At 44.0% G+C, this 23,854-nt stretch overlaps 2 protein-coding genes across 4 annotated transcripts; one reads left to right on the forward strand and one right to left on the reverse strand.

Moving 5' to 3' along the window:
- Positions 1 to 2,153: 2,153 nt before the first annotated feature.
- On the reverse strand, positions 2,154 to 20,730 carry LOC133282636 (V-type proton ATPase subunit S1-like protein). Of its 3 annotated transcripts, none has more exons than XM_061478743.1 (7): positions 20,661 to 20,730; positions 8,560 to 8,600; positions 7,688 to 7,749; positions 5,758 to 5,987; positions 4,295 to 4,345; positions 3,697 to 3,940; positions 2,154 to 2,501 (listed from the first exon to the last, which is right to left on the reverse strand). In XM_061478743.1, the coding sequence occupies exons 3-7, from the start codon at positions 7,700 to 7,702 to the stop codon at positions 2,199 to 2,201; spliced, it is 843 nt and encodes a 280-aa protein (XP_061334727.1). In that variant the 5' UTR covers positions 7,703 to 7,749; positions 8,560 to 8,600; positions 20,661 to 20,730; the 3' UTR covers positions 2,154 to 2,198. The 3 variants fall into 3 exon arrangements, with proteins under 3 accessions (XP_061334727.1, XP_061334728.1, XP_061334726.1); XM_061478744.1 differs by lacking the exon at positions 20,661 to 20,730 and adding an exon at positions 20,411 to 20,605; XM_061478742.1 differs by lacking the exon at positions 20,661 to 20,730 and adding an exon at positions 14,443 to 14,755.
- Positions 20,731 to 21,234: 504 nt separating this feature from the next.
- On the forward strand, positions 21,235 to 22,757 carry RPS23 (ribosomal protein S23; the record flags this gene model as incomplete). Its single annotated transcript, XM_061478752.1, has 3 exons — positions 21,235 to 21,431; positions 22,096 to 22,216; positions 22,562 to 22,757. Coding segments are annotated over 3 exons (465 nt in total), but the record flags the coding sequence as incomplete, so codon positions are not given.
- Between the last annotated feature and the right edge of the window lie 1,097 nt (positions 22,758 to 23,854).

The raw sequence follows: 23,854 nt of genomic DNA on the forward strand, positions 1-23,854 counted from the left end.
TTCATTAGGGACTGTAGTGAGAGGACAAGGGGTAACGGGTTAAAACTTAAGCAGGGGAAGTTTAGATTGGATATAAGGAGGAAATTCTTTCTTGTTAGGGTGGTGAGGCACTGGAATGGGTTGCCCAGGGAAGCTGTGAATGCTCCATCCCTGGCAGTGTTCAAGGCCAGGTTGGACGAGGCCTTGGGTGATATGGTTTCGTGGGAGGTGTCCCTGCCCATAGCAGGGGGTTTGGAACTACATGATCTTAAGGTCATTTCCAACCCTAATTATTCCATGATTCTATGTGCAGTCAAACAGTTTCTGTGGCAAAAGTCTAGGACTGATGAGGCAAGATAGAAATGGGGTGGCAGCAGATTTCACCTCTGCAGGGAATTAAGGGGTCTTCAGTCTCACAGTCACCTCTTCTTCTCTCCCAACTTCATTTCTCCCCTATCTCCTGGCTGGTAACTCAAAGGACCTAGAAAATGGTAGTAGGATGCCAGGCAGAGCCTCATCCCATTTGCACAGAGCAGGAACTTCCCACATTTCTGTGCATATCCTCAACCCACAGTGGCTGCCCCACTGCACACAGTCCAGCTGCCCATCTGATAAAACAAAAACCCAGGCTCTCATACAGTTTTTCCAGAATAAAACTGACATTCCCACCTAGAGTGCCTTTGGGCAGTTTAAAAGCAACTGAGTCATTTGATAAGAATGGACACTAATCTGATAGAAATACACAAGGCTGGCACACGAAAACAAACTACTTAAATGAAATCCTATTGGCTATGAGAAACCACAAGGAAGGTGCATGAGCACTGCGGCCACAAGATAGGCTCAAAACATGTTACCGCTCAGATTTCTTCACTATTGTTTTTTTTTACTTCAGTGTGCTGGGCTGTAAAGCTTAGACCAAACTCCACCTCCTGATGAAATACTTAAAAGCTGCCTATGCTGTTTTCTTTCCAGAGCTCTTGTGTCAGCACACAAGCAGGGGCTGACCGGGGATGTTCTTCAGTGTTTTGTTTACAACAGGCAGACAAAACCCCACTGCAGAACAGTTTACAAAGACCACAGACAACTAATTAGATCCATTATCTGAAATTTAAGAAATTCTTGCTCTTGATAGACAAGAACAATGGGTTTGTATTACTTGTGACCTGAAAGCATTAGTTAATACATTATTGTGTCCTTCCTTGCTAGAAGTCAGGGCTGAATTACAGGCTGATCTGGAGTTCCCGAACTTTGACTCTAACAGAAGAAACGGTGAGTGGGAAGACAGTATCTTAAATGCTCAGAAAAAAAAAAGTGAAAATTGTATTTTCACTGCTAGGGAACTTCCACTGTTTTGTTTATATATGTCTTCAGTTACAGCACTGGCTGCCTCCATTCAGGTAAAATTCCCAAAGGAGATTGATGGGATTTGATAGAAAAGAAATTAACCTAGCATCAAAGGGTATAACGCTCATAATCCACCTCTTAGTGCAGAGTTGAGCCAGGAAGTTAAGGATAAGGCTTTGACAAGATGTCTACTGTTCTCCCGCTAGATCCTTACAGTAAGCCACCAGCTTAGACAGAGAAAAGCATCAAGATGCTGCTATATTGGAGCCATCATTATTTCATCAATGTAGTGAATAATACGCTACTTATATGGCTCTGAAGACTCCAAATGAGGGAAAGGAGTTTATGAAGACAAAGAAAGAGGATGTAATTTGGAAAAACATATACTGAGAAAGGAATGGGTGTTATTATGTCAGGACACAGAGCAGGGTGGATGTAGCAAATACAAATCCAGGAAAAAAAAAATACTGCCTTCTGAAAGAATAAAACAAGAGATTTTTTAATTTTTTTTGGGGGGGGAGGGGGGGGAGGGGTGTTTTGTTTATTTTGTTTTTTCTTTTTGTACCTTTATTCAATTTCAAAGTCTCCATTACAGATTCTTCTGTCTTCAGACAGATGGACAGAAAGATACATATTTTGGTTCTGTTCTAGAAAGTTCTATAACCTGAGATCTCTTATTCACAATGGATTTTTTTTTCCTCTCGTTTCCCAAGGCATCTTTGAGATGGGTATCAATAAATATCAGACAGTAACCAGCTAAACAGTCTGTTACCTACTTCGTTCATCAGTTGGTGAAAAATATGAACAAACTACATACAACAGTGCCAGCAGAAGAAAATATCATTTATTTCACTGTGACAGATAAATGTGCACTGCTAAATGTAGATTTTACAGAGCTTTTGGTTTCTGAGTTCATACGACTCATTTCCATTGCTTCTCAGTGGCTCTTTCTCATCTCCCATGTCATTGTCTTTCATCTGTGGAAAATAGGCAGGAGAAGCTTTGCATTCATAGTGCCTGTCAAGAGACTTCAGGTGGATCAACATATGAAGAGTGTAGGCAAGAACCAGCAGCAGAATGAGCGACATAACCAATCCCATAAGTATTGCTGGAGAGAAAAAGGACGCACAGTCTTTTGCATAGCCAAAGTGTCCTTCTTGAATGTTAAAACCTTGAATCTACAAAGAGATCAAAAGGGCTCATGTTAAATAAAATAATTGCATCTTAGCTACAAACAAATTTATAGATTTGCTTCTGATGGCAGTAAGAATTTTTAATTTAACACCTGCATATTGCAAAATTGTATTAGTGCCAGCTGGAGTTAACGTTCAGTTTATCCAGGTAAGTCTTCTAGAAACTGCCAGCTATTCTAATCTCCATCACTCTGCAGCCCAAAGGATTTGCACCTGTGTTTTCAACAAAGTCTTCAATGATCACTCTTAATAGTCCTGTAATACTTAATTCTAAGTGTAGTAACTCTCAAGTTAATGGGTTCATATCCAGCATCATTTGTTGAGACTTTCCAGAGTCTCTGTTTCAAACGGCATAAAATCCAGTGTGGCAAACAAAAATATTTTCAATTGCCTATCCTAATACTGTATTTTTCTCACCAGATCCAAGTGTACGGTATATGTTAGCAAACCAGCTAAACCACAGGAAGTTGCACTCAACTTATGGCTAATACCAGTAAGTCTGCCTTGCGGCTTCAGTTCTAATATGAAGTTTACCACATTGGCATTCAGGGAATTGATTGACCACTCCACTAAATCAGTCCATGGGCATATATCACATGGTGAAGAAAGGGGATCACCTTTCCCCCTCAATCCTCTTCTCAGCTCTTCATGCCCTGTTACTTAGGTATCTAAAAGCAACACATCCCAGTCCAGTCATCTCAGGCTCCCTTACTGTCAAACACAGAAAAAAAGGCACTTTCAGAAGATGATTAACCTCATCCTAAAATAAGGACTTAAGATGAGTCAGAGGAATTATCCACAGGCTTAAAGGCAGGTTGAGGTGACTATAATCAGGGCACAAGGTTAAAATCACTAGGCATCGAAGGCTAAGTGAAATGAGCCCCATACCTGGTGACTTATGCTGTTATTGATGCTGGGTTTAAGAGCCCAGTTCAGAGAGATAGAACACCAAAAGTTAAATTCACTCCCCACACCAAGGGGAAATCCAGGCAAAAGACTAGAGTATCTATAAAGCCCTTCTTTTCCTTTGATAGGAAGGTTAGGTATAATAATTGAAGTCTTCATTTATATTTCAAGTTCCATGGAGATCCTGTAAGCTGTATGGAAGGTCATCATTTTTTCTTGGCAGAAAATTTCCCACCAATCTACCTATGGGATCCACTTGGCTTATTTCCATTACCTGGAAATCAATAAAAGTGACTTCCCAAAGCTTTGAAAGATCATTTGCAGAGCTGGGTATGAGAAGTGCATCGTATCTCTGCAAGCTGCTCACATGTTCACAGTGGTAGGAGTAACTTGCTGGTGCGCATATTCTAGTTGCATTAAACGTCGCTTGTATGGAATGGTTGTAAAGAAGCTGCAGTCTGTGTAAGCTGAACAGGTTCTGAACAGACAGCTGGTAATAGCTGGTTGTTAATAAGAATCTGAAATATTGTATAGGAAGAAAAATGAGAAGTCTGACTAACAGTTGCACTATCAAATTCACAAATTGAACAACCTTATTAGACTGTGTATATATATATTTCATGTATATATATGTATAAATGTATCACTATAAAGCTCTAGCTCCTTCTATTGAGTGTGGAAAGTGATTTGAGGTTCTTGCTTGGGCAGCTGAAAGAGTTACTTAGCTGCTTTCCCTCACAGTGAGAAGAAATATGAAGTTTCTATCACGTTATTTTGCTTACACAAGTTCTGAAACAAACTCCTTGAGCAACTGCATAACAATGCACATTAACATGTGATTATCTAATATTTTCTTTATCATATAAACTTACCGAATAACAAGTCCCTTTAGATTGCCAATGTCACCAAAGTTCAGAGAAAGCCTAGGTCAAAAAACAAGTATCGTGAGGCTAGATAAAAACTTCAGAGATCTTGAAAGCAGCACAAAAGGTGAAGCATAGTTACAGATGGAGCCTTTCGCTCAGTATACTTTTTAAGTCAATGAGAGAAAAACTGAAAGGATTAAATCTTCCACCTGTGAATTCCAGTAGTTCACCTTTTGATGTGAATGAGGCCTAGACTATCCAGAAAGAACAGAACTGCATGTTCAGCTTTCAACACAACTCGATCCTGCTGCTTCCAGCATTGGCTAACAATTAGGTTCATTTGATCTGGTTCTCTTTCTCAAGCCATGGCATTTATCTCAAATCATGCATCACCTCTGCATATCACTAGAAACTGTTAAGAGGCACATTATTCTCATCTTTTTAAATAACAGAGCACGAAAAAATGCAGATGACATTCGATTTCAGATTTCACAGATGCGCATCACTAGAGCCCTTTCTACAGAAACATCTTTAGATGCAGGGGCGAAATGCTGTATAGGAGCTAAAGGAAACTGCTGGGTTTGGTCATGTTATTTTTACTGTTGTGTGTCATTACATATTTAAACATGTTTATGGAGTAGACCCAACGCTCATGTTCAGCACATGCCCAGAGGTACCCACTTTCTAATTTTTAGAGTCTTACCTACCAGAATGCAATCAATGACATGGTATTACACATGAAGCCAGCCAGCACGCTATGTGGAGGGAGAGAAGTTGTCAGGTACATGACAAAGGAAATAAAAATAAGTACATGACTTTCTATTATAGCCATGGGATTGGAGAATTTTGAATCCAGTTAGGTTAATACATAGCTCTCCCTCAGGCTTAGCATGAGCAAAGCTGCTAAATGCTGCTCATCCTGAAGAAAATCATAACAGACTACGCTGCAGAGTTCAGAGGTTTGAAGACTCTTCAGGTCACATGCAAACCTCTAGTGAATTGACTCTTTGGCTTCAGCAGCTCTTGGCACTACTGATACATGGGGCCACCTGTTTCTAAATACACATCTGTGTCTTGTACCAATGGTTTACATTACTGCTGGCATACATCCTGTGAGGAGATAAGTAGTCACGTGCAGCCAGACCCTAAGACCCCATATTCAGCATCAGATCCGTCACTCCATCTCCTAAGCACCTATGTAAACCAGCCAGTAACAGCAAAAATGATTTGTGAAAAGAACTGACTGTAAGAGATGAAGGCAACTATGTGTGTCTGCGTGTCCCATGAAAGACTGGTCTGAGAATATATAACCCATGCTGCCCTGCTGCCCGCAATGTCAGGACATTGTAGGAAGGAGCTTGCCCATGGGGCTCTATGCCATATAATACAATGTCTGTTAACCTTCAGTATGTATTTACTAGACTTATTATCTGTACTAGTTTCCTTGGCAGAGTACAATGCCACCTTACACTGCATTGTCTTCACTGCAGTTTGACTCTCCAACATCCACTGTTGCATGGACACCAAAAGTCTTCTCTGTCAAATCCAGCTGCGTGTGGTTTTCAAACTTAATCATGATTCTCTTGGCCCAGAACAGAATGCAGGGGATGCCATTAACCGTGACGTTGAGAGGGCTGTAATAGCTGTGGGTGGCTGCTTTTTCCCACTGTCCTTTCCTGCTCAAGTTGTAGCTGACAACCTGAATTGACCACATAAAAGATCAGTATCAGAAGATGCATATTTCAGTAGTTACTCTCCATCCTACCAATATAATAAATAAATGAGGCCAGCACTTTGAGAGCATCTGTGGAGCCAGTTCTCAGCTGCACTAGCAATAAACTGAGAAAACAGAGAAATCTCTGGCTAACCTCTTCCCACCACAAGAATGCCACTCTACAGACCTCGAGCTCCAGCACAACTGCCAGAGAGCCAGCAGAAGTTACATTTATTACTAGGGTAGTATCACTGGCGTAAAACACATTCTTATCATGCTCCCATCTCACCCAGCACACCTACAGCTGTCAAATATAAAAAGCGAAGCAAAGCCAGAATCATAAGGTGCTTACCTCAGCAGAGGACTCTCTACAACACCTGGAAAAATTATCTCAACACACTAAAGAGGTCTCAGCTTGGGCCAAGGACACAGCCTAGCATGCAGAAAGCACACTGGGCAGCTGTCCAGATGAAAGAAAATATCCAAGTCTACACCTATTTGCACAGAGTTTGGCTCCTAATGGCTGTAAAATTGGGAAAATGCCTGCTGCAGAAAACAACACTCAAAAAACCAGTCATTTGCAAGATTAAAACCTGGGGATTGCAGTTTCTATGTTATCTGTAGACACTAGAGAAATACTATTTCTTCTAAGCCACATTTCAAAGACAAAGGAGGCCAATCTGGCTGTCAGACAACATATTTTGAGACAGTGAGTTAGGGCTTAGAAAGGACTTCAAAATTTAACCATTTCCATACTTCAAAATAAGCTTTCCAGACACCAGCTTTTTTCCATCTACATATATGTCCTACCCAAATCTGATAACATATAAAATGTCTGCATGTCATATGATTAAGCAAGTACAAATCATGCACAAACAAGAGATGTACTCTCAGTCTCAATAATAAACAGCATCTTACCAGGCTTCAAGAGGCAAGTAGTTAAGCCCCAAAGCTTTGTCTTGATTTCAAGAGAGATTTCTTTTTGTGTTCAGTTTAGGGAATCATGTCTCCCCGCTCAGACCCTGAATGACCCCTTTACGTGTGGCACAAGACTGCTTTATGATTAAATTAGGAAGTACTTACAGCAACAAGCTGAAAGCAAGGTAAGATCATGCACGGCCAGAAAATATGATGAAACATTGACTATGACTATCATTTGTATAAATGATAAAACTGTCTTCTTAGAAGTACAGATGAGACAGACTTGACCAGTAGATTATTTACATGAGATTGCATCACTTACAGGGTTTTTGGTCAGGAAGCCTTTTGTGCTCTGTTTCTGACAAGACCTACTGGCTGGACTCAGGAAAAACTCCCACTAAATTCAAACAATCTGCAGCTTTGCTTCATCTGTTCTTTCAGTACCAAGTGATATAAGCAAAATACTGGCCACAGCAACCAAATGGCATTATACAGAATATGTATGACAGGATTTGGTTCCTTCAGTAAGATCCTGTGCCCAAACCCACTGCCACTCAGCACCAGCAACACCAACTGAAGTCTCAGATGGCTTCTCCAAAAAGCAGATGTCTTGTACACCAGGCTGTGATTCAGCACCATATCACAATGACTGGAACAGTTTTGTTGGCTATTTCTTGTAAACAATGCATTATTTAATTCAATAATGTAAATTAAACTAATGTGCTATGAAAAAAAGTTTACAGATCCAGCCCTTCAAACATTACCTGTGTAACTGACATTTGATTTACATTAAGTTTTGGCTTCACACCACCACCATAATGGCGACCTGTGGAAGAAAATGTGTTATTACCATACAAAAAAAAAAAAAAATCCAATCATTTGTAAAAGCATAATTTTTCAGGTTCCTATGCAAATAATAATTACACCTGTACAAAAATGTGCATTTCAGAACACCTGATTCTGTTGTGGAAAATATGTGGATTGGTGCTTCAACACATGCATCTTCTAGTTTACTTGTACAATAGGATTCCTCTTCTTTTCATTGATCATATTGCCACCCATACTGGGAAGAACTTCAGTGCCCAGAAATGACAGGATTCTGCCTATATATGTATTTATTCATCCCAAATACACTTTACAAAAGCTTCTTCTTTCTTCTCACAGCCAACTATTGACAAAGGGTGTGTATTGAACTACATGGCCAAAGCGTGTTAATTATGGCTGGGAACTTCTTTCCCTGCACTGGCCAGAGACAAGAAACTGACAAATAACCTGATAGCCCGACCTGATAGCCCAACCTGATAGTTCATAGATGACACTTCATTTCATGGACACTCTCACTGCTCCATCCTTCAAACATTTAACTGTTTTCATTTGGTTAAAAAAATAAACAAACAAACAAAATAATAACTTCTTTCTTCTACTTTCTTCTCACTGTATCTGAGAGTCAGTCAGTAACTTACTATTTTAACCAGGCAACACTTTAAAGAGTATTTTTTAAAAATGCATAGGCTTTAACAAAACATCTGTCAGGAAAGTCACTAATGCCAATAGAAGCAACATCTGGGAATGAAGATCTTTTACAGCCACACTAGCAGAACCAGTATCTAGGCATTGAGCACACTCAAAGCCTTACCCTTTCTTTGCGGAGAATCTTGATCTGAAAACACATGTGAACTGGAAGAGAGGAGAAAAACATTAATTGTACAGCATCTGTATTTAAAGTATGCAGCAAGTTTACTGGGGAAAGCTCCTGTTCAATAAAATATTCAAAACATAACTCAGATCCTTGGCTGGTGAATGTCAGAAGAATAGGACAAATTAATCCAAAAGCCAGTGCACCCAGGATAAAAATGCCTCATTTTCAGAAACCCCTAAGGTGGATCAGCCCTGACAGGCATTCCAAATCCCTACCATATTGACTAAAGGCTTCATTACCCCTCTTGTACTATTCATGGGACATCAGCTTTGGGTGAAAGACTGAACCAGTTCCAGCTCACAAGCAGGGGAACACAAGGACAGTGCTGCACCATCCTCAGCTCCCAGTGAGGATCAGAAGCAACACATTGAATTCTTCCAGGACAGAGCAAATGCACTGGGTTAGTATGCCTTCATCCCAGATTTACAGCCATCTCAAGACAGCTCCTGAATGGTTCATAGCAATCCCAAATCCCATGAAGCTGCAAGATGGGGCAGAAAGGATGCACACCTCAAGTGACAACTGCAGGCTCATTAAATTTTCAGCCTTTGATATTCTTTGGTATAACTTCTAAGTCTGCAACTCATTTATGATCTGCTTTCCTGAACTAGAGAATCAAGCCCAGCAGATTCATATAAATCACCCAAAGACCTACAAGATCAAAATCCCAAGAAACAAGGTTCTCCCTTAGGACCACACTCTACTCCCTGAGTTCAGGAACACTTCCAGCCCTCTACAGTGGACTATCTACTGATCTGATGACACATGTCCACTTCTCAAGTCTGCCCTCAGCATTCCCTAGCAGGTGAACACACCAGCACTCACAGCTGATGATCATCCCACAGAGACTCTATAGACCGTGCTACACACAGTGCCTTCTAGGTCAAAAGCAATGGTGGGGCCAGACCTGCCTCACAGCTGCTTCACATGGAAGCACACCTCCCTCTTCTTTCCTTGTTTCTTACCACCTTTCCAACCCACCACAGAAGCAAAATACATGCAAAGTCATACATAAAGCTCAAATACTTCAAAAGTTATACACCAGCATATAAAAACTAGGAATAAAAGCAGCTTTCAGCAATCATGCGTAAAGTGTACCATAAGGTATTTGAAGTGAAGAGTCAAGCCTTGGCCTTGCTGCGGAGCCCTTGCACAGCTGAGTGAACCCACTAACATGGATCTGTGTTACCCACTAGCATGTCCTGACGGAGTTATCCCATCCTAATTTCCAATGTGGCATCCTTAATGGCAGATTAATATGAGTCTGAACAATGTAACACTACCAAAGGAGAAATGTGGGATGGTTCAGAGCCTGTACTGCTTGCTGCCATGCCGTTGCAGTTTGATCACACTGAACGTGTGCTCCAGATTTGTAGGATCCCCAAAGACTCGATACCAAACACAACGTAAACAATCAAATGCTCTAGTCTATTCATTGAGTTATTAGTGCAAAGCAAATATATATAGAATCACAGAATAGTGAGGGTTGGAAAGGACCTTAAGATCATCTAGTTCCAAACCCCTGCTGTGGGCAGGGACACCTCACACTAAACCATGTCACACAAGGCTCTGTCCAGCCTGGCCTTGAATGCTGCCAGGGATGGAGCACTCACAACCTCCCTGGGCAACCTGTTCCAGTGCCTCACCACCCTCACAGGAAAGAACCTTCCTGTTGATGTGAGACCTTCAAGTGGATTGGAGACCTCAGCCCATCACTAACCTTGCTGCCCAAGGGGCAGTCAGAGAAAGTGAGACCCGCTCTTAAAGTGCATAGCCTCCTTGAAGTAACTGGGATTTAACAGTTCCAGCTAAGGAGAAGGTTGGTCTTGCTCTCTGTAAATAAAACTGCCAGACTGCTTTTAAATAGTATTACCAACATTGAACTTTTAAAGATCTTTTTATGGTTCTTTCAGCTCAGATCACAGTCACTGCTGTGGTGCTGTAGAGCCTAGCTGTCTTTTTGTGCTGCGTTATGTTTTCTCTGCAGCCTGTCCGCTGCTTTATTGCCCTGGCTGCTGAAGGGACTGAGCAGCCTTCCAATGGTCTGGAGCAAAGCTGCTCATCAGACCTGTGTTTGGCAGCAAAGTGAGAAGCCGGAGCACAGATTCCACTCCACTTTCATCTGTTGTGCCTTCTGGGTCTGAGAAGTTTGCGAGGGACACAGGAGATCTATTTGTGGCTACAAGGAGTGTCTGCGGAAGGGCAATCTCACCTGAGAGACACTGATTGGAACCTGCTGCCCTTTTAAACTTCAAGTGTAAACAAGATTGCAGGTGAAATAACGGGCTCTGCTGAGGCTGACAACCTTGCTGTGGGTTTCAGGCAGGCCACATTGCGTCAGTGATAATAGATAATGGTCTGTGGTGAAACACACAGAAATAGAAAAGTACTGTTTGGCACGGGCTGTGGGAACATAACCTTGAAAACAGGGGATTAACACTGCCTTCAGCAAAAGGGAGTCTTTTACCAGCTGCATCAAAAGGAGCGTGATCAGCAGGTCGAAGGAGGTGATCCTGCCCCTCTACTCTGCTCTCGTGAGACCTCACCTGGAGTATTGTGTGCAGTTCTGGTGTCCTCAACATAAAAAGGACATGGAACTGAACAAATGCAGAGGAGGGCCACGAGGGTGATCAGGGGACTGGAGCACCTCCTGTATGAAGACAAGCTGAGAAAGTTGGGGCTGTTCAGCCTGGAGAAGAGAAGGCTGCGTGGAGACCTCATAGCAGCCTTCCAGTATCTGAACGGGGCCTATAGGGATGCTGGGGAGGGACCCTTAGAGACTGTAGTGACAGGACAAGGGGTAACGGGTTCAACCTTAAACAGGGGATGTTTACATTAGATAGAAGGAAGAACTTCTTTCCTGTTAGGGTGGTGAGGGACTGGAACAGGTTGCCCAGGGAAGCTGTGAGTGCTCCATCCCTGGCAGCGTTCAAGGCCAGGCTGGACAGAGCCTTGAGTGACATGGTTTAGCGTGAGGTGTCCCTGCCCATGGCAGGGGGTTTGGAACTAGATGATCTTAAGGTCCTTTCCAACCCTAACTATTCTATGATTCTATGAGAGGAAGCTGGTGTAAAATCGTGTAATTCATTTCATTCCCTACTGGACTTCACAGAATTACAGACTGGTTTGGGTTGGAAGGGACCTTAAAGCTCATCCAGTTCCAATCCCCTGCCATGGGCAGGGACACCTTCCACTAAACCAGGTTGCTCCAAGCCCTGTCCAACCTGGCCGTGAACACTGCCAGGGATGAGGCAGCCACAGCTTCTCTGGGCAACCTGTGCTAGTGCCTCAGCACCCTCACAGGGAAGAACTTCTGCCTAAGAGCTCATCTCAGTCTCCCTTCTTCATGTTTAAAGCCATGAAGACTTTATACTGCTCTGGGAAGAGGAAGGGTTATGTTTGTTTTCCTGATTGTCTATTAAAAAAAAAAAAAAAAATCTTTACTTAGTTTTCCATCTGGAATAAGGCCAATACCATGGTTATGCCAATTAAATCACCTTGAGGAATGCTAACTGATAGGCAACATCAAGCCTTCAGGAGAGCATACGATGTATATGTGAGGTATAACTCATTGTGAATGCCCTTGTGGGGTTACATCCTGAGCAGAACGGTTATAACCGGCATCCACAAAGCCCACGAGTGCAGGTGGGAGGCTCGTGACAATGCAGTGTGTCTCCTCCACATCTGTAGTGGTTTAAGCCCAGCCAGTAACTCAGAACCATGCAGCTTCTCACTCACTTTCCCCCTTCTTCCTCCCCCTGTTCCTGGAGGGATGGGGAGGAGAACGGAAAAAATGTAACTCCCACAGGTTGAGATAAGAACAGTCCAGTAACTAAGGTGTAACACAAACCACTACTGCTGCCACCAATAATAATAATGATATGGGAAATAACAAGGGAAGAGAATACAACCGCTCACGACCTGCCAACTGATACCCAGCCTGACCCGAGCAGTGATCTAGCCCTTCTGGATGACTGCCCTCAGTTTATATATTGGGCATGATGTGCTGTGGTATGGAATACCTCTTTGGCTAGTCTGGGTCAGGTGTCCTGACTCTGCTTCCCCTGGCTTCTCCTCCTCCCTGGCAGAGCATGAGACTGAAAAGTCCTTGATCAGGGTAACCATTACTTAGCAAAAACCTAAAACACGGGTGTGTTATCACATTGTTCTCAGACTAAAGCCAAAAGACAGCACTGCACCAGGTACTAGGAAGGAGAAAAATAACAGTTACAGCTGAACCCAGGACACCAATCCATAAATAACCAGCCCAAATACACTCAGATATGTATGTTGTATGTTGAATTTAACCTTCCAAGAATGTCAGGAACCCACCATGAAATTGGATTAGCCCTAATACAAAGCAGTTGGATGACTAATCACTACATAAACCCCAATTAAATAAGATTATAAGTATAAATAAGTGCAAATTCCCTCTTATCAGATGACATTATCCATCTACATAACACAAACAAGTCTGCCTTGTTTGCCTGTAAAAGTTCATGTGGGCTCCAGCCCTTGAAGACTTGCACGTGAGCAGTCTTTAGTCCACTCAGATGAGTAGCATGAATAATCCTGGCACTAAATAGTGATCAAGTGCACTAGATCAATGCTGGGTGCAGAGGCCACAAAGAGTTTCCATGCCAGCAGGTTAAACGAAGCCATATTCACTATCACATTCACATGCCACATTCACACTGTCTTTTACTCTTTATATTGCTGCCCTGACACACTACATCAGATGGCAGAGTGTACTCTACTGCAGTATTTCACTTACTACAGAATTATCACTTTAATACTGTCATTGTCCAGCTGCAGACTACCTCACTGGCTGCTGAACTAGTTTCACTTGATTTATGAACCATTTAATTGGAAAATAACATGCGAATCTTCAAAGGCACTATAAACAAAGTTCTGATGAAAGGTGATGAATGCTCTACCGCTTGCACTCTCTTGGATTCTGATCTGATTGCAAAAAAGTGCGATTATACCAAGACACTAACAAATCTGAAAACTAGCAGAGGAGAACAGCAAGTAAGCTATTTAAATGAAAACATATTGTAGTATTTATCAGTAACTGACTACCAGATCTCTTAATACAAGCTTAAGCAAATCACCACATATCCATCTTGCCTTAAATGCACAGATTTTACTGCCAGCTGTGATTTTCATCGGCATATTTAATCTGTGTGTTATTAGAGACTCTGGGGCACAATTCAACTAATACAGTTTAGGCTGTTTTCACTTTTGTAATGCTAGGCTCTAGAAAATCCTCTTTCCCCTGCTGTAATTTGGCCTTCCTATCTATGTATCATTACAGAATGAAATAGCATTATAAACAATGTTAAATCCAAATCTCTAGTAATTTTATAAGTTAAATACTTTTGTGAAATATTGAACTCATGCCTCAAGTATTCATTCTACACAAGAATAAGATTTTAGCACCTATCTTTCTTGGAAAGTTTTCACACCCTTGTTATTATTCTATTTATAACTCCTTTTTTACACAGTCCACTGCAAGTCAGTGTGAGAGTCATTAAAATGAAATTATATATAAGACAGACGCCCATAAAACACTAATTTTCAAACCATTTATAGTATTTTTTATAAAATTATTTTATAGTTACACTTCCAATGTACTGTATGCTTCAAAATAATTAATTTCTGTATTAGCCCCAGGTGTTTTCAAACCTGAAAATAAAGTTAAAACCATGTCCTGACATCCTAAACTGTGATCAAATCTGCTCACACACAGCACAAATTACAACATTTAAATCATGTGTTCCACTCCACCAACAGTTTGATACAGACTCAATTACTGACCTGCCATTCATTTCATCCTCAGACACCGCAAATCCCATGTACAAAACAAGCAGGAGGATCCTAAGGGCAGCGTTTCTTTCCATGGAGAAGAGACCCAGAACCACCAGACCCAGCACATCTGCTCTTCTGGTCCAGCACCCACGCTCTGTCTGGCAGCATGACGGGCAGCAGATACAGCCAATCCAGGGAGCGATTCATCACTCCATCACTGCACCGGTACCCACCAGAGAAATCGTTCATGTGCTCGTATTTGTCCTGATGCAGACACCTACTGACGGCTCCTTCCAGCTTCCTTGTGAATTCCACTTTACATGTTCTGAGCTGCTTGCTAAGGGAAAAAGAAATAAAATCAGATGGTCTCTCCAGGTTATAAAATCACACTGAAGAGCACTTCTTATCTGTACTCAAACCTAACCTTAACAAAAGGTGAAGGCTTCCAAACCACTCTGAAATTTCTCCTTCCATATATAACCAGACAAAGAATTACATGCATTTTGAAGTCTTGTAATGCTTTCAGAGTAACAGTATTACCTTCATTTTACAGAAGTCAAAGATTTGGAAGCATTCCTTTCTTCATCACTAACTCAGTTTGCATGTGACCTGCTTTCAAGCTCTAATGTTTTATACCTACAGATAACTCTAAGCAGACCACAGTTGTGAAAAGCCCACAGAATTACAGTGCCCTGGTTCGGACTGTCAGAACAAGACACCGAGGTGCATTCACACCACTGTGAATATGGCAGGTTTTGTGTGGGATGGGTCATTCTCAAGAGAGGTGGGTCACAGGCACCAGTATTCAGGTGTGCTCATATATGTATATACCTATCTATGTACACAAATACTCTCACGCCTTTCCTGCTCCCATGGCTTTCCTGCTCAGCAGCTAACGTCAGGTCTCTGATGATGTGATCACACAGTAAGCCCTGCTTCACTGACTTAGAGCTCCTGTGTGTTGCATTCCAGACATAAGATAAAGACAGGGGCTTTAGCATCATAACTATTAAAAGGGATTTACAATCTTAATTCATTTCTCCTTCAGTGATACAGAGAGTATTCACTAATCTCAATAATCTCCAAACAGCTTGTCCTTAGTAGTACTGATCCTATCCAATTTAAGGAGGAATCCAGATACTTACATGAGAATTCCAGCTTGAAAAATGAGATAAGGAAATGTAGAGACAACCAAGTGTGGGAAAATCACTCTTGTGGGGGCGGAATTAGAGAAAGCTGGGGTCTAACAGAGGTTGCAGTATTAGAGAAACCTTTTTCAGGTAAAATAAGGTTGCCACTTTCAGGACAGCTGGAATGCATGGAATCTGCTCCACCACGGTTCCCCGGGCCATGCAACCTGCTATCCCAGCGGAGCAATGGAGGGTGGAGCGGAGTGGAGACACCGCGGCCAGGCTCTGTTGTACTCCCTGCAGGACTGGGAACCTGATGGTACCGTGCAGGTGACAAGCCACATAGCAGCTGTCAAATGAGAAATACAGGAGAAGATGTCCATTGCTGAGCCAACAACTGTGGCTAAATCACTTCTCTTGGGGGAGCCTTGCTCATTATAATCTCGTTACAATACTAACTCACACCTCCAACCCAGAGTTACCGCCTCCAAGGTACGACCATCCCTGGCTGAGCATGCGCTTTGTATTTTTTATTGGCTGTACCTTTAAATGAGAAGCGAGAGATTTTTACACCAATCAATAATAAAAGAATGTATGACTGGAGTCACCCAAGCTCCACCTGAGAGCTTAGAAAAGTATAAAAGTGAATGAGAGAGAAGGGCAGATAGAGAAGACTCCATCCTAACTTCTGGGATCACTCGATGGTCTGAACCTGTCTTCTCCCCCATAGGGAGGCCTATTGGGTAAGAATTTCATCTTATGCGCACTATCTAGTAACTCATGCCAGATCATATTGTAAATCACTTCAAGCTTGTTTTTGCAGACAGTCCCTATCACTGGCAATCACAAACCTTATTTTCTTACAATTTTATATTAAAAAATAAAAATTAGTTTTTATTATTAATAAATAATAGAAATTATCTATATATAATATATAATAAAATATATAGGTTATTAAATAAATTTATATTGACAAATAAAATTATTAATAAATTGATTAAAAAAAACATTAATTTGATATTAATAAAAAGTGTTATTCCATAAACTGTCAGTGTCAGTCCTTCATGGACACCAGCAGCGGCTGGCAGTGGATAACACATTCAGATAAAGTGGGAAGACCTGCTGAGGGGTCCTGCTTATGCTGCTGGTGTCTTTACCTGAACAAGTCAGTCACATTGCTCTCCAATCCAGCAGGATGGTTTGGTGAAGGATCCTGTCATGGTTACCCAGACGGTAACTCAGAACCACGCAGCTGCTTGCTCACTCCCCCGTGATCCCCTTGCTCCCAGAGGGATGGGGAGGAGAACAGTCCAGTAACTAAGGTATGACACAAACCACTACTGCTACCACCAATAATAATAATGATAAGGGAAATAACAAGGGAAGAGAATACAACCGCTCACCACCCGCCGACTGACTCCAAGCCCACTGATACCCAGTTCGACCTGAGTAGCAGTCTGGGCCTTCCAGCTAACTCCCCGCAGGTGGAGTGGCTGCAGTGCCTGTTGTCAGGTTTGGTGTAGCTGCTGTGCTTGGAGTTGGAGTGCTGCATTGTCTGTTGTGGTCAGGGTTTGAGCTGTTGCTGTGCTTGTCACTGGGGCTGGTGTAGCTGCTGTGCTAAGAATTGGAGTAGCTGCGTTGTCTGTTATGGTCGGGTTTGACCAGCTGCTGTGCTTGTCACTGGGGCTGATGTAGCTGCTGTGCTTTGGGTTTGAGTAGCTGCGTTGTCTGATGCTTTGCCAGCAGATCGAGGGACATCTTTTTCCTGCTCCTTACAGAACAGGGCCCTATAGGTGTAGGACAAGCCCCAGCACATTGCAGTGAGTTGCCCCTCTCTGGTATTGCCAGGATGACAGCATACCTCATCTAAGTGTGCTAATTTTTCCGGATTACACATTTGTTCAGAAGTGAAATTCCAAACTGGCTTAAGTCTTTGCCCATACTGCCCCACACACCCTCATGACTGTCCAGCCTCAGGGAAGATCTCTTGGTAGTATTCTTAAACAGTTGTTTAACCCTAGACAAGACCTCAGTCGGACCCTGCTTAACTTTCCAGATCCGACAAGATCAGGCTTTCTAAGGGTGGTCGCACTGCAAGCAAAATACAGAGATCATATTCAGCAACAAGCTGGTTTCCAGCAAAAGGAGCAGGGTGCTTTCAAGAGCATTCAAAGGATATTCAGATCTGCTTATCACAGATACGACTAGACACACTCTGGTCAGATCTGTCATTATCTCAACCCTTCGTGCCCCACGTTCTGTGTCACAAAGAACTGTCATGGTTCAAGCCCAGCCAGTAACTCAGAACTACACAGCCTCTCACTCACTTCCTCCCTTCTCCCTTCCCCTGCTCCCAGAGGGATGGGAAAGAGAATTGGAAGAATGTAACTCCCATGGGTTGAGATAAGAACAGTCCAGTAACTAAGGTATAACGCAAAACCACTGCTGCTGCCACCAATAATGATAATGATAAGGGAAATAACAAGGGAAAAGAATACAACCGCTTACCACCCGCTGACCAATACCCAGCCAGACCTGAGCAGTGATCTGAGCCTTCCGGGTAACTGCCCCCCAGTTTATACACTGGGCATGATGTACTGTGGTATGGAATACCCCTTGGATAGTTTGGGTTAGGTGTCCTGTCTCTGCTCCCTCACAGCTTCTTGTGCCCCTCCTCACTGGCAGACCATGAGGATGAACAGTCCTTGGTCAGACTAAACATTACTGAGCAACAACTAAAAACATCGGTGTTATCAGCGCTGTTCCCAGGCTGAAAGTCAAAAACACAGCACAGCACCAGCTACTAAGAAGGAGAAAAATGACTGCTACTGCTGAACCCAGGATAGGTCCCTGTAATGGAACACCTGTTATACTCCTTGTATATACTCCAGGACTCCTTGCTGCCCCTCTGATACAGGTGTTCCTTCAGCCAAACCAGTGCTCTTGTAATTCCCTAAAGAGGAGATTTGAGCATTAGGAGACCTCAGCCACTGGTGATACATGACTGGAGATGCATGGATTTAGACATGCCTTCATTTTAGAGTACTTGCCAATCCACAAGTCATGTCAGATGGAGCACAGCCTCTAAGACAAGGCAAGTGGCCTGGGAAATTCATTCGAATAAGAATACAGTAAATATTTGCCATTTTAATGTGTGTGCTGGGCTGCACCAAACCAAGAAGTTCCAGCAGGTCAAGGGTGGGGGGGGGGGGTGTGTGGAGGTGGATTCTCCCATCTGCTATGCTCTAGGGAAATCCCTCCTGCAGTCCTGATCCATCTCTGAGGCAACAACACAAGGGGGAAGTGGAGCGGCTGGAGGGAGTCCAGAGGAGGCCATGGAGATGCTGCAAGGCTGGAGCAGCTCTGCTCTGGAGACAGGCTGAGAGAGCTGGGCTGGTTCAGCCTGGGGAAGAGAAGGATCCTTAAGGGGAGACCTTAGAGCAGTTGCCAGCACCTGAAGAGGCTACAAGAAACCTGGAGAGGGGCTTTGGACAAGGGCCTGTAGGGACAGGACAAGGGGAATGGCTTTAACCTGACAGAGGAGAGACTGAGATGAGCTCTTTGGCAGAAGTTCTTCCCTGTGGAGGGTGGTGAGGCCCTGGCACAGTCTGCTCAGAGAAGTTATGGCTGCCCCCTCCCTGGCAGTGCTCAAGGCCAGGTTGCACAGGGCTTGGAGCAACCTGGTCTAGTGGAAGGTGTCCCTGTCTGTGGCAGGGGGTTGGAACTGGATGAGCTTTAGGATCCCTTTCAACCCAAACAAGTCTGAGATTCTGTGATTCCCTTATACTCCTTGCACCCTTCATAACAAGCCCAAAGGATGCCATCCTACCCTGAGAAATCTTCATACAGACTCCAGGCACTACTTCAAATGTTCTGGATGGAGACTGGACCAAGAATGAAGTTTCTTTCCCTGTACGTGCTCATAAACCATGCAGACGCTCTCAGGGACATGGATTAGTGGTGGACTTGGCAATCCTGGGGAAATGGCTGAACTTAACGATTTAAAGGTCCTTTCCACCCTAACTGATTCTATGATTCTGATTCCTGGTCTACCTTTAGGGACAAAAAACCCCACCAAAACAAAACAAACCAAACAAAACCCGCAGCCTCCATTACACAGTAGATCTACCACTGTGGAGGAGGTCCCAACACTGGTGTGTGTTCATTCCCCTGGAGAATGTGGCAGCCAGGGGTTCGGTGTTTTACACAGCACTTGCCTTTCAAGTGAGAGAAAGCCACAGGTTCTGAGGTACCAGACAAGACAGTCAAAGCCCTAGTTCTCTGTTTTGAATGCAAACTACTCTTTGTTGTTCTCCCTGCTGCCAGCGTCCCACAAGGGAACACTAAAGGCACCTCACACACCAGCAGACAGGGCTGCATAGGGATTGTGGTGGCCAACAGCTGCTCGGGACACTGTGTGAGTTGCTGTAGCTCACTCTCCAAGTTGAAGCTTTTGTTTCACAGCTCTGCAGGACAAGAGAAACCAGGTTCCACAGGGAGTGCCAGAGATCAGATTATACCAGGAGTTTTAAAATAAATTGTGGGATTTGGGTGGATTTATCTGCTTGGCAAACCAAAATGTTTAATTTTGGAAGCACTGATGTAACGAAATGAAACAACCTGTTCCCATGCACCAGCCTATAGCCCTCTGGAGGGCTGGTTCCTGGTCATGTCACTAATCTCTTTCACTGCAAATGGACCCACTTGGTCTTGCGTGTCACCTGCAAACATGCTGATGATGCACTCAATCCTACTATCTGTGTCACTGGTGAAGATATTAAACAGTGTTAGTCTCAGTAACAACACCTGAAGGACTTCACTTATCACTGGTCCATCCAGACACTGACCACTACCCTCTGGATGCGACCATCCAGCCAATTCCTCATCCACCGAACAGTCCATCCACCAAATCCGTATCTATTCAGATCAGACAGAAGTATGCTGGGTAGGGGCTCTGTCAAAGGCTTTACACCAGTCCAGACAGACATCTATCGTCCTTACTTTGTCCACTGACACAGTAACTCCATCACAGGAGGCCACTGGGTTGGTTAGGCAACTGTTTGGTGAAGCCAACCGCAAGCTCAGCATCCTCCGGACCTCGCGGTTCCTCAGGGCGCTGCGGCGCTGCTTCGCTCCGGCCCCGCTCCACAGCAAGGTCGGTAACGCCCAGAGCAGCCGCGGTAAAACCGGGACGAGCCTCACCCGCAGCCGCCGCCAAAATCGAGCACGCCATCGCTCCGTGGTAATGCTGGTTCGGGCCGGGTCGCCCCTCCCGCTGCCTGCGGGAATTTTCGTCAGGCGCAGCACGGGCAGTCCGCGTTGGGGCCTCGCGGCCGCACTAGTCACCGCCGCGTGGGAGCCGAAGTCTCTTTCGCGCTCGGCAGCCAAGGGGGAAGGATGGGTAAGTGAGGCAGCCGCCCTGGCCCAGGCCAGGCAGGGATGGGACCGGTCGGGCGAGGGGTCCGCGGTGGCGGCACCGCGGAGGGCCTCGCAGCGCTCTGCCTCCCTGCCCCTCGAGCTGCTGCTGGCTCCGGGCCCCGCGCCCTCTAACGCGAGGCTGTGCCGCCGCGCCGCCGCCGCCATTACTCTGCACAGCGCGGCAGGGCCTAGTGGAGGGCTGTCCCCACATAGGCAACGCTGGGTGGCCGGCCCTGGCTAGGGTTAAGCGAGGTGCGCGCTACTCAGCCCTATCCGTTGTTGTTCTGCAGGAAAGTGCCGAGGTCTCCGCACCGCCCGGAAGCTCCGCAGCCACCGCCGCGACCAGAAGTGGCACGACAAGCAGTACAAGAAGGCGCACTTGGGCACGGCGCTTAAGGCCAACCCCTTCGGCGGCGCCTCCCACGCCAAGGGCATTGTCCTGGAGAAAGTGTAAGTAGAGCGATGCAGCATCTCCCGATGTGCCCGGATAGCGAGGCCTTTTGGGGAGGATCTTCGAGAACGGCCGCTAAACTTTAACGTTTCCTGTGTAGTGACACGTTTCTATTAGCTTGTGCCCTAGATTGTAACGTGGTTTATTTGTTCCACGTGGCTGTGTTTATTTTTTACTGTAGAATCACCCACTAGTTTGGGTTGGAAAGGAGCGTAAAGCTCATCCAGTTCCAACCCCTTATTTTGCCTCAGTTTAGGATTGGGGGGGAGGGGGGGAATTTTGTGTGTGTGCTCCTGATCTCAAAGATCCCATCCACTTGTCTTCTGGCTTTTTTTTTTTTTTTTCAGAATTTATAAGCTTCACTGCGACATTGCCAGGGCTCGACGATGCTTGTCTTTTTCTGTTTCCCCCTCCAGATTTTTAATTACTGAATTAGTGTGTGTCTGTAGGTGATTAATTTTAAATTTTTACTTAGCTTAGGAATTGGGGTTTATAGAGTATATAAATGTATTTAATACATACTTACAAATCTAAATAATATTTTTTTAAGTACATATGCAACTTGCATTTAGTACAGATTAATGCAGTAGCTTCTGTAATGAATGTTTGCTGGTTTGTCATATGGATGCTTTGTTAATATATTTCCATGTGCTTCCATTTTAGTGGTGTAGAAGCTAAACAGCCCAACTCTGCCATCAGGAAGTGTGTTAGAGTCCAGCTGATCAAGAACGGCAAAAAAATAACTGCTTTTGTTCCTAACGATGGGTGCCTGAACTTCATTGAGGTGAGTTATTTTCCAGAAGTCTTCTATAAGAAGGCGCATGTCACAGTGAACACACAGTAAAAACGCGTAATTGACAAGATATAGTGGGTGGGTAGTGCCATGCTGCATTTGTGCATCTTAAAAGCTGTAACTGCAGAGACAGATGAAAACACCAGAGAAGTTGTCTTGGCTTGTGTTTCCAAAACACTGAAGGGGATAATCGTCCTTAATTTATGTAAATCTGTTGACAGCCTTCAGTATTTCCACCCTTTTCTTAGAAAGTCACTCAAGTTCAATGTTACCAATTTTAGAAGGAGGCACTGGTTTGATGTTCATGGCTCTGTAACGATGCGTTTTTGATTGCAGGAGAACGATGAAGTTCTGGTTGCTGGTTTCGGCCGGAAGGGTCATGCTGTTGGTGACATTCCTGGAGTTCGCTTCAAGGTTGTCAAAGTAGCCAATGTTTCTCTCTTGGCCTTATACAAGGGCAAGAAGGAGAGACCAAGATCATAAATTGCAGTTAATTTGCCAAGAAGGTCAATAAAGCTTTTGATTGGAAAAACTTGTAGCTTATTTAAGAGTTACAGTATTTTTTAATGTTTATCTGCAAGTGGCATACCTCAAGCATTAGCATGTACTGTCTTTTTTGTTGCTGGCTGGCTTTTCCTTATGTAAGGAATGCTTTGCTGCTGAGTGAATCTTTTCAACCAGCAGGTGAGCCTTGTGTTTCCAAATTTAGCTTTGTGTTGTGTGGAGCCAACGCTGTGTGCAGGGGAGCTGCTTCTACAAAGAGAGTTACCTCTTAGAATGAAGAGGTGGTGTAGTGGCTTGTGGACTGTCTCTGAATACCAGTGCCTTCATGAAGGCTTCTTCAGCTTAGTAACTGGAGTCAAAACTGTCTTGATGACAAGATGCCTAAAAGAAATGTGGAGAGGGGCTTTGGACAAGGGCCTGTAGGAACAGGACAAGGGGGAATGGCTTTAACCTGACAGAGGGGAGATTGAGATGAGCTCTTAGGCAGAAGTTCTTCCCTGTGAGGATGGCGAGGCCCTGGCACAGGCTGGCCAGAGAAGCTGTGGCTGCCCCATCCCTGGCAGTGCTCAAGGCCAGGCTGGACAGGGCTTGGAGCAACCTGGTCTAGTGGAAGGTGTCCCTGCCCATGGACAGGGTTGGAACTGGATGAGCTTTAAGGTCCCTTCCACAACACAAACCATTGTATGAATCCCTCTGAAGTCTCTGCCCTAAACCTGTTCTGAAAACATAAACCCTTCTTCCCTAAAGCTGTTGTGAAGAGGGGCCCCATGAAAAAAAAATCTGAACTGTTAATGCTGTCAGTGTGCAGAGCTATAGAAATTTTGAAGGTTGGGTCCAAGCATGGCATGTGCTATGTGCACCAAAAATGAAAGTGTTCTAACAGCCATAACAATCTATGCATCATTAAAGATCAGTGTATCATTAGCATCTGTTCAGTGGCTTAGTACAGATACTGCTTGTGAGATGTCTGTGTTAACTGTAATAAATACAGTCCAGACCTGAATTACAGACTCCCCATCTTTAGAAGACACAGACTGCTGTCTAAGGTAGCTGGAATTTTACCTTCAGTCTCAAGACTCTTCCCATGGAAACTAAAATGAAATTTCTCACTGCTAGGTCTGTCAG

This window comes from Pezoporus flaviventris, unplaced genomic scaffold, assembly GCF_033815535.1.
Source record: "Pezoporus flaviventris isolate CSIRO_AGI_PZ_B2104156 unplaced genomic scaffold, CSIRO_AGI_Pfla_v1 ptg000131l, whole genome shotgun sequence".
Classification (NCBI taxonomy): domain Eukaryota; kingdom Metazoa; phylum Chordata; class Aves; order Psittaciformes; family Psittacidae; genus Pezoporus; species Pezoporus flaviventris.

What these genes read in the sequence shown, in the direction of transcription:
- LOC133282636 (XM_061478742.1), bottom strand. Translation starts at nt 14,525, where the DNA reads ATGGAAAGAAACGCTGCCCTTAGGATCCTCCTGCTTGTTTTGTACATG. An exon ending in TGCAGTGAAGACAATGCAGT is followed by an intron (nt 4,346 to 5,757) that starts GTAAGGTGGCAT and finishes TTTTTGACCTAG; the next exon opens with GCTTTCTCTGAACTTTGGTG. An exon ending in CTAAAGGGACTTGTTATTCG is followed by an intron (nt 3,941 to 4,294) that starts GTAAGTTTATAT and finishes ACAATATTTCAG; the next exon opens with ATTCTTATTAACAACCAGCT.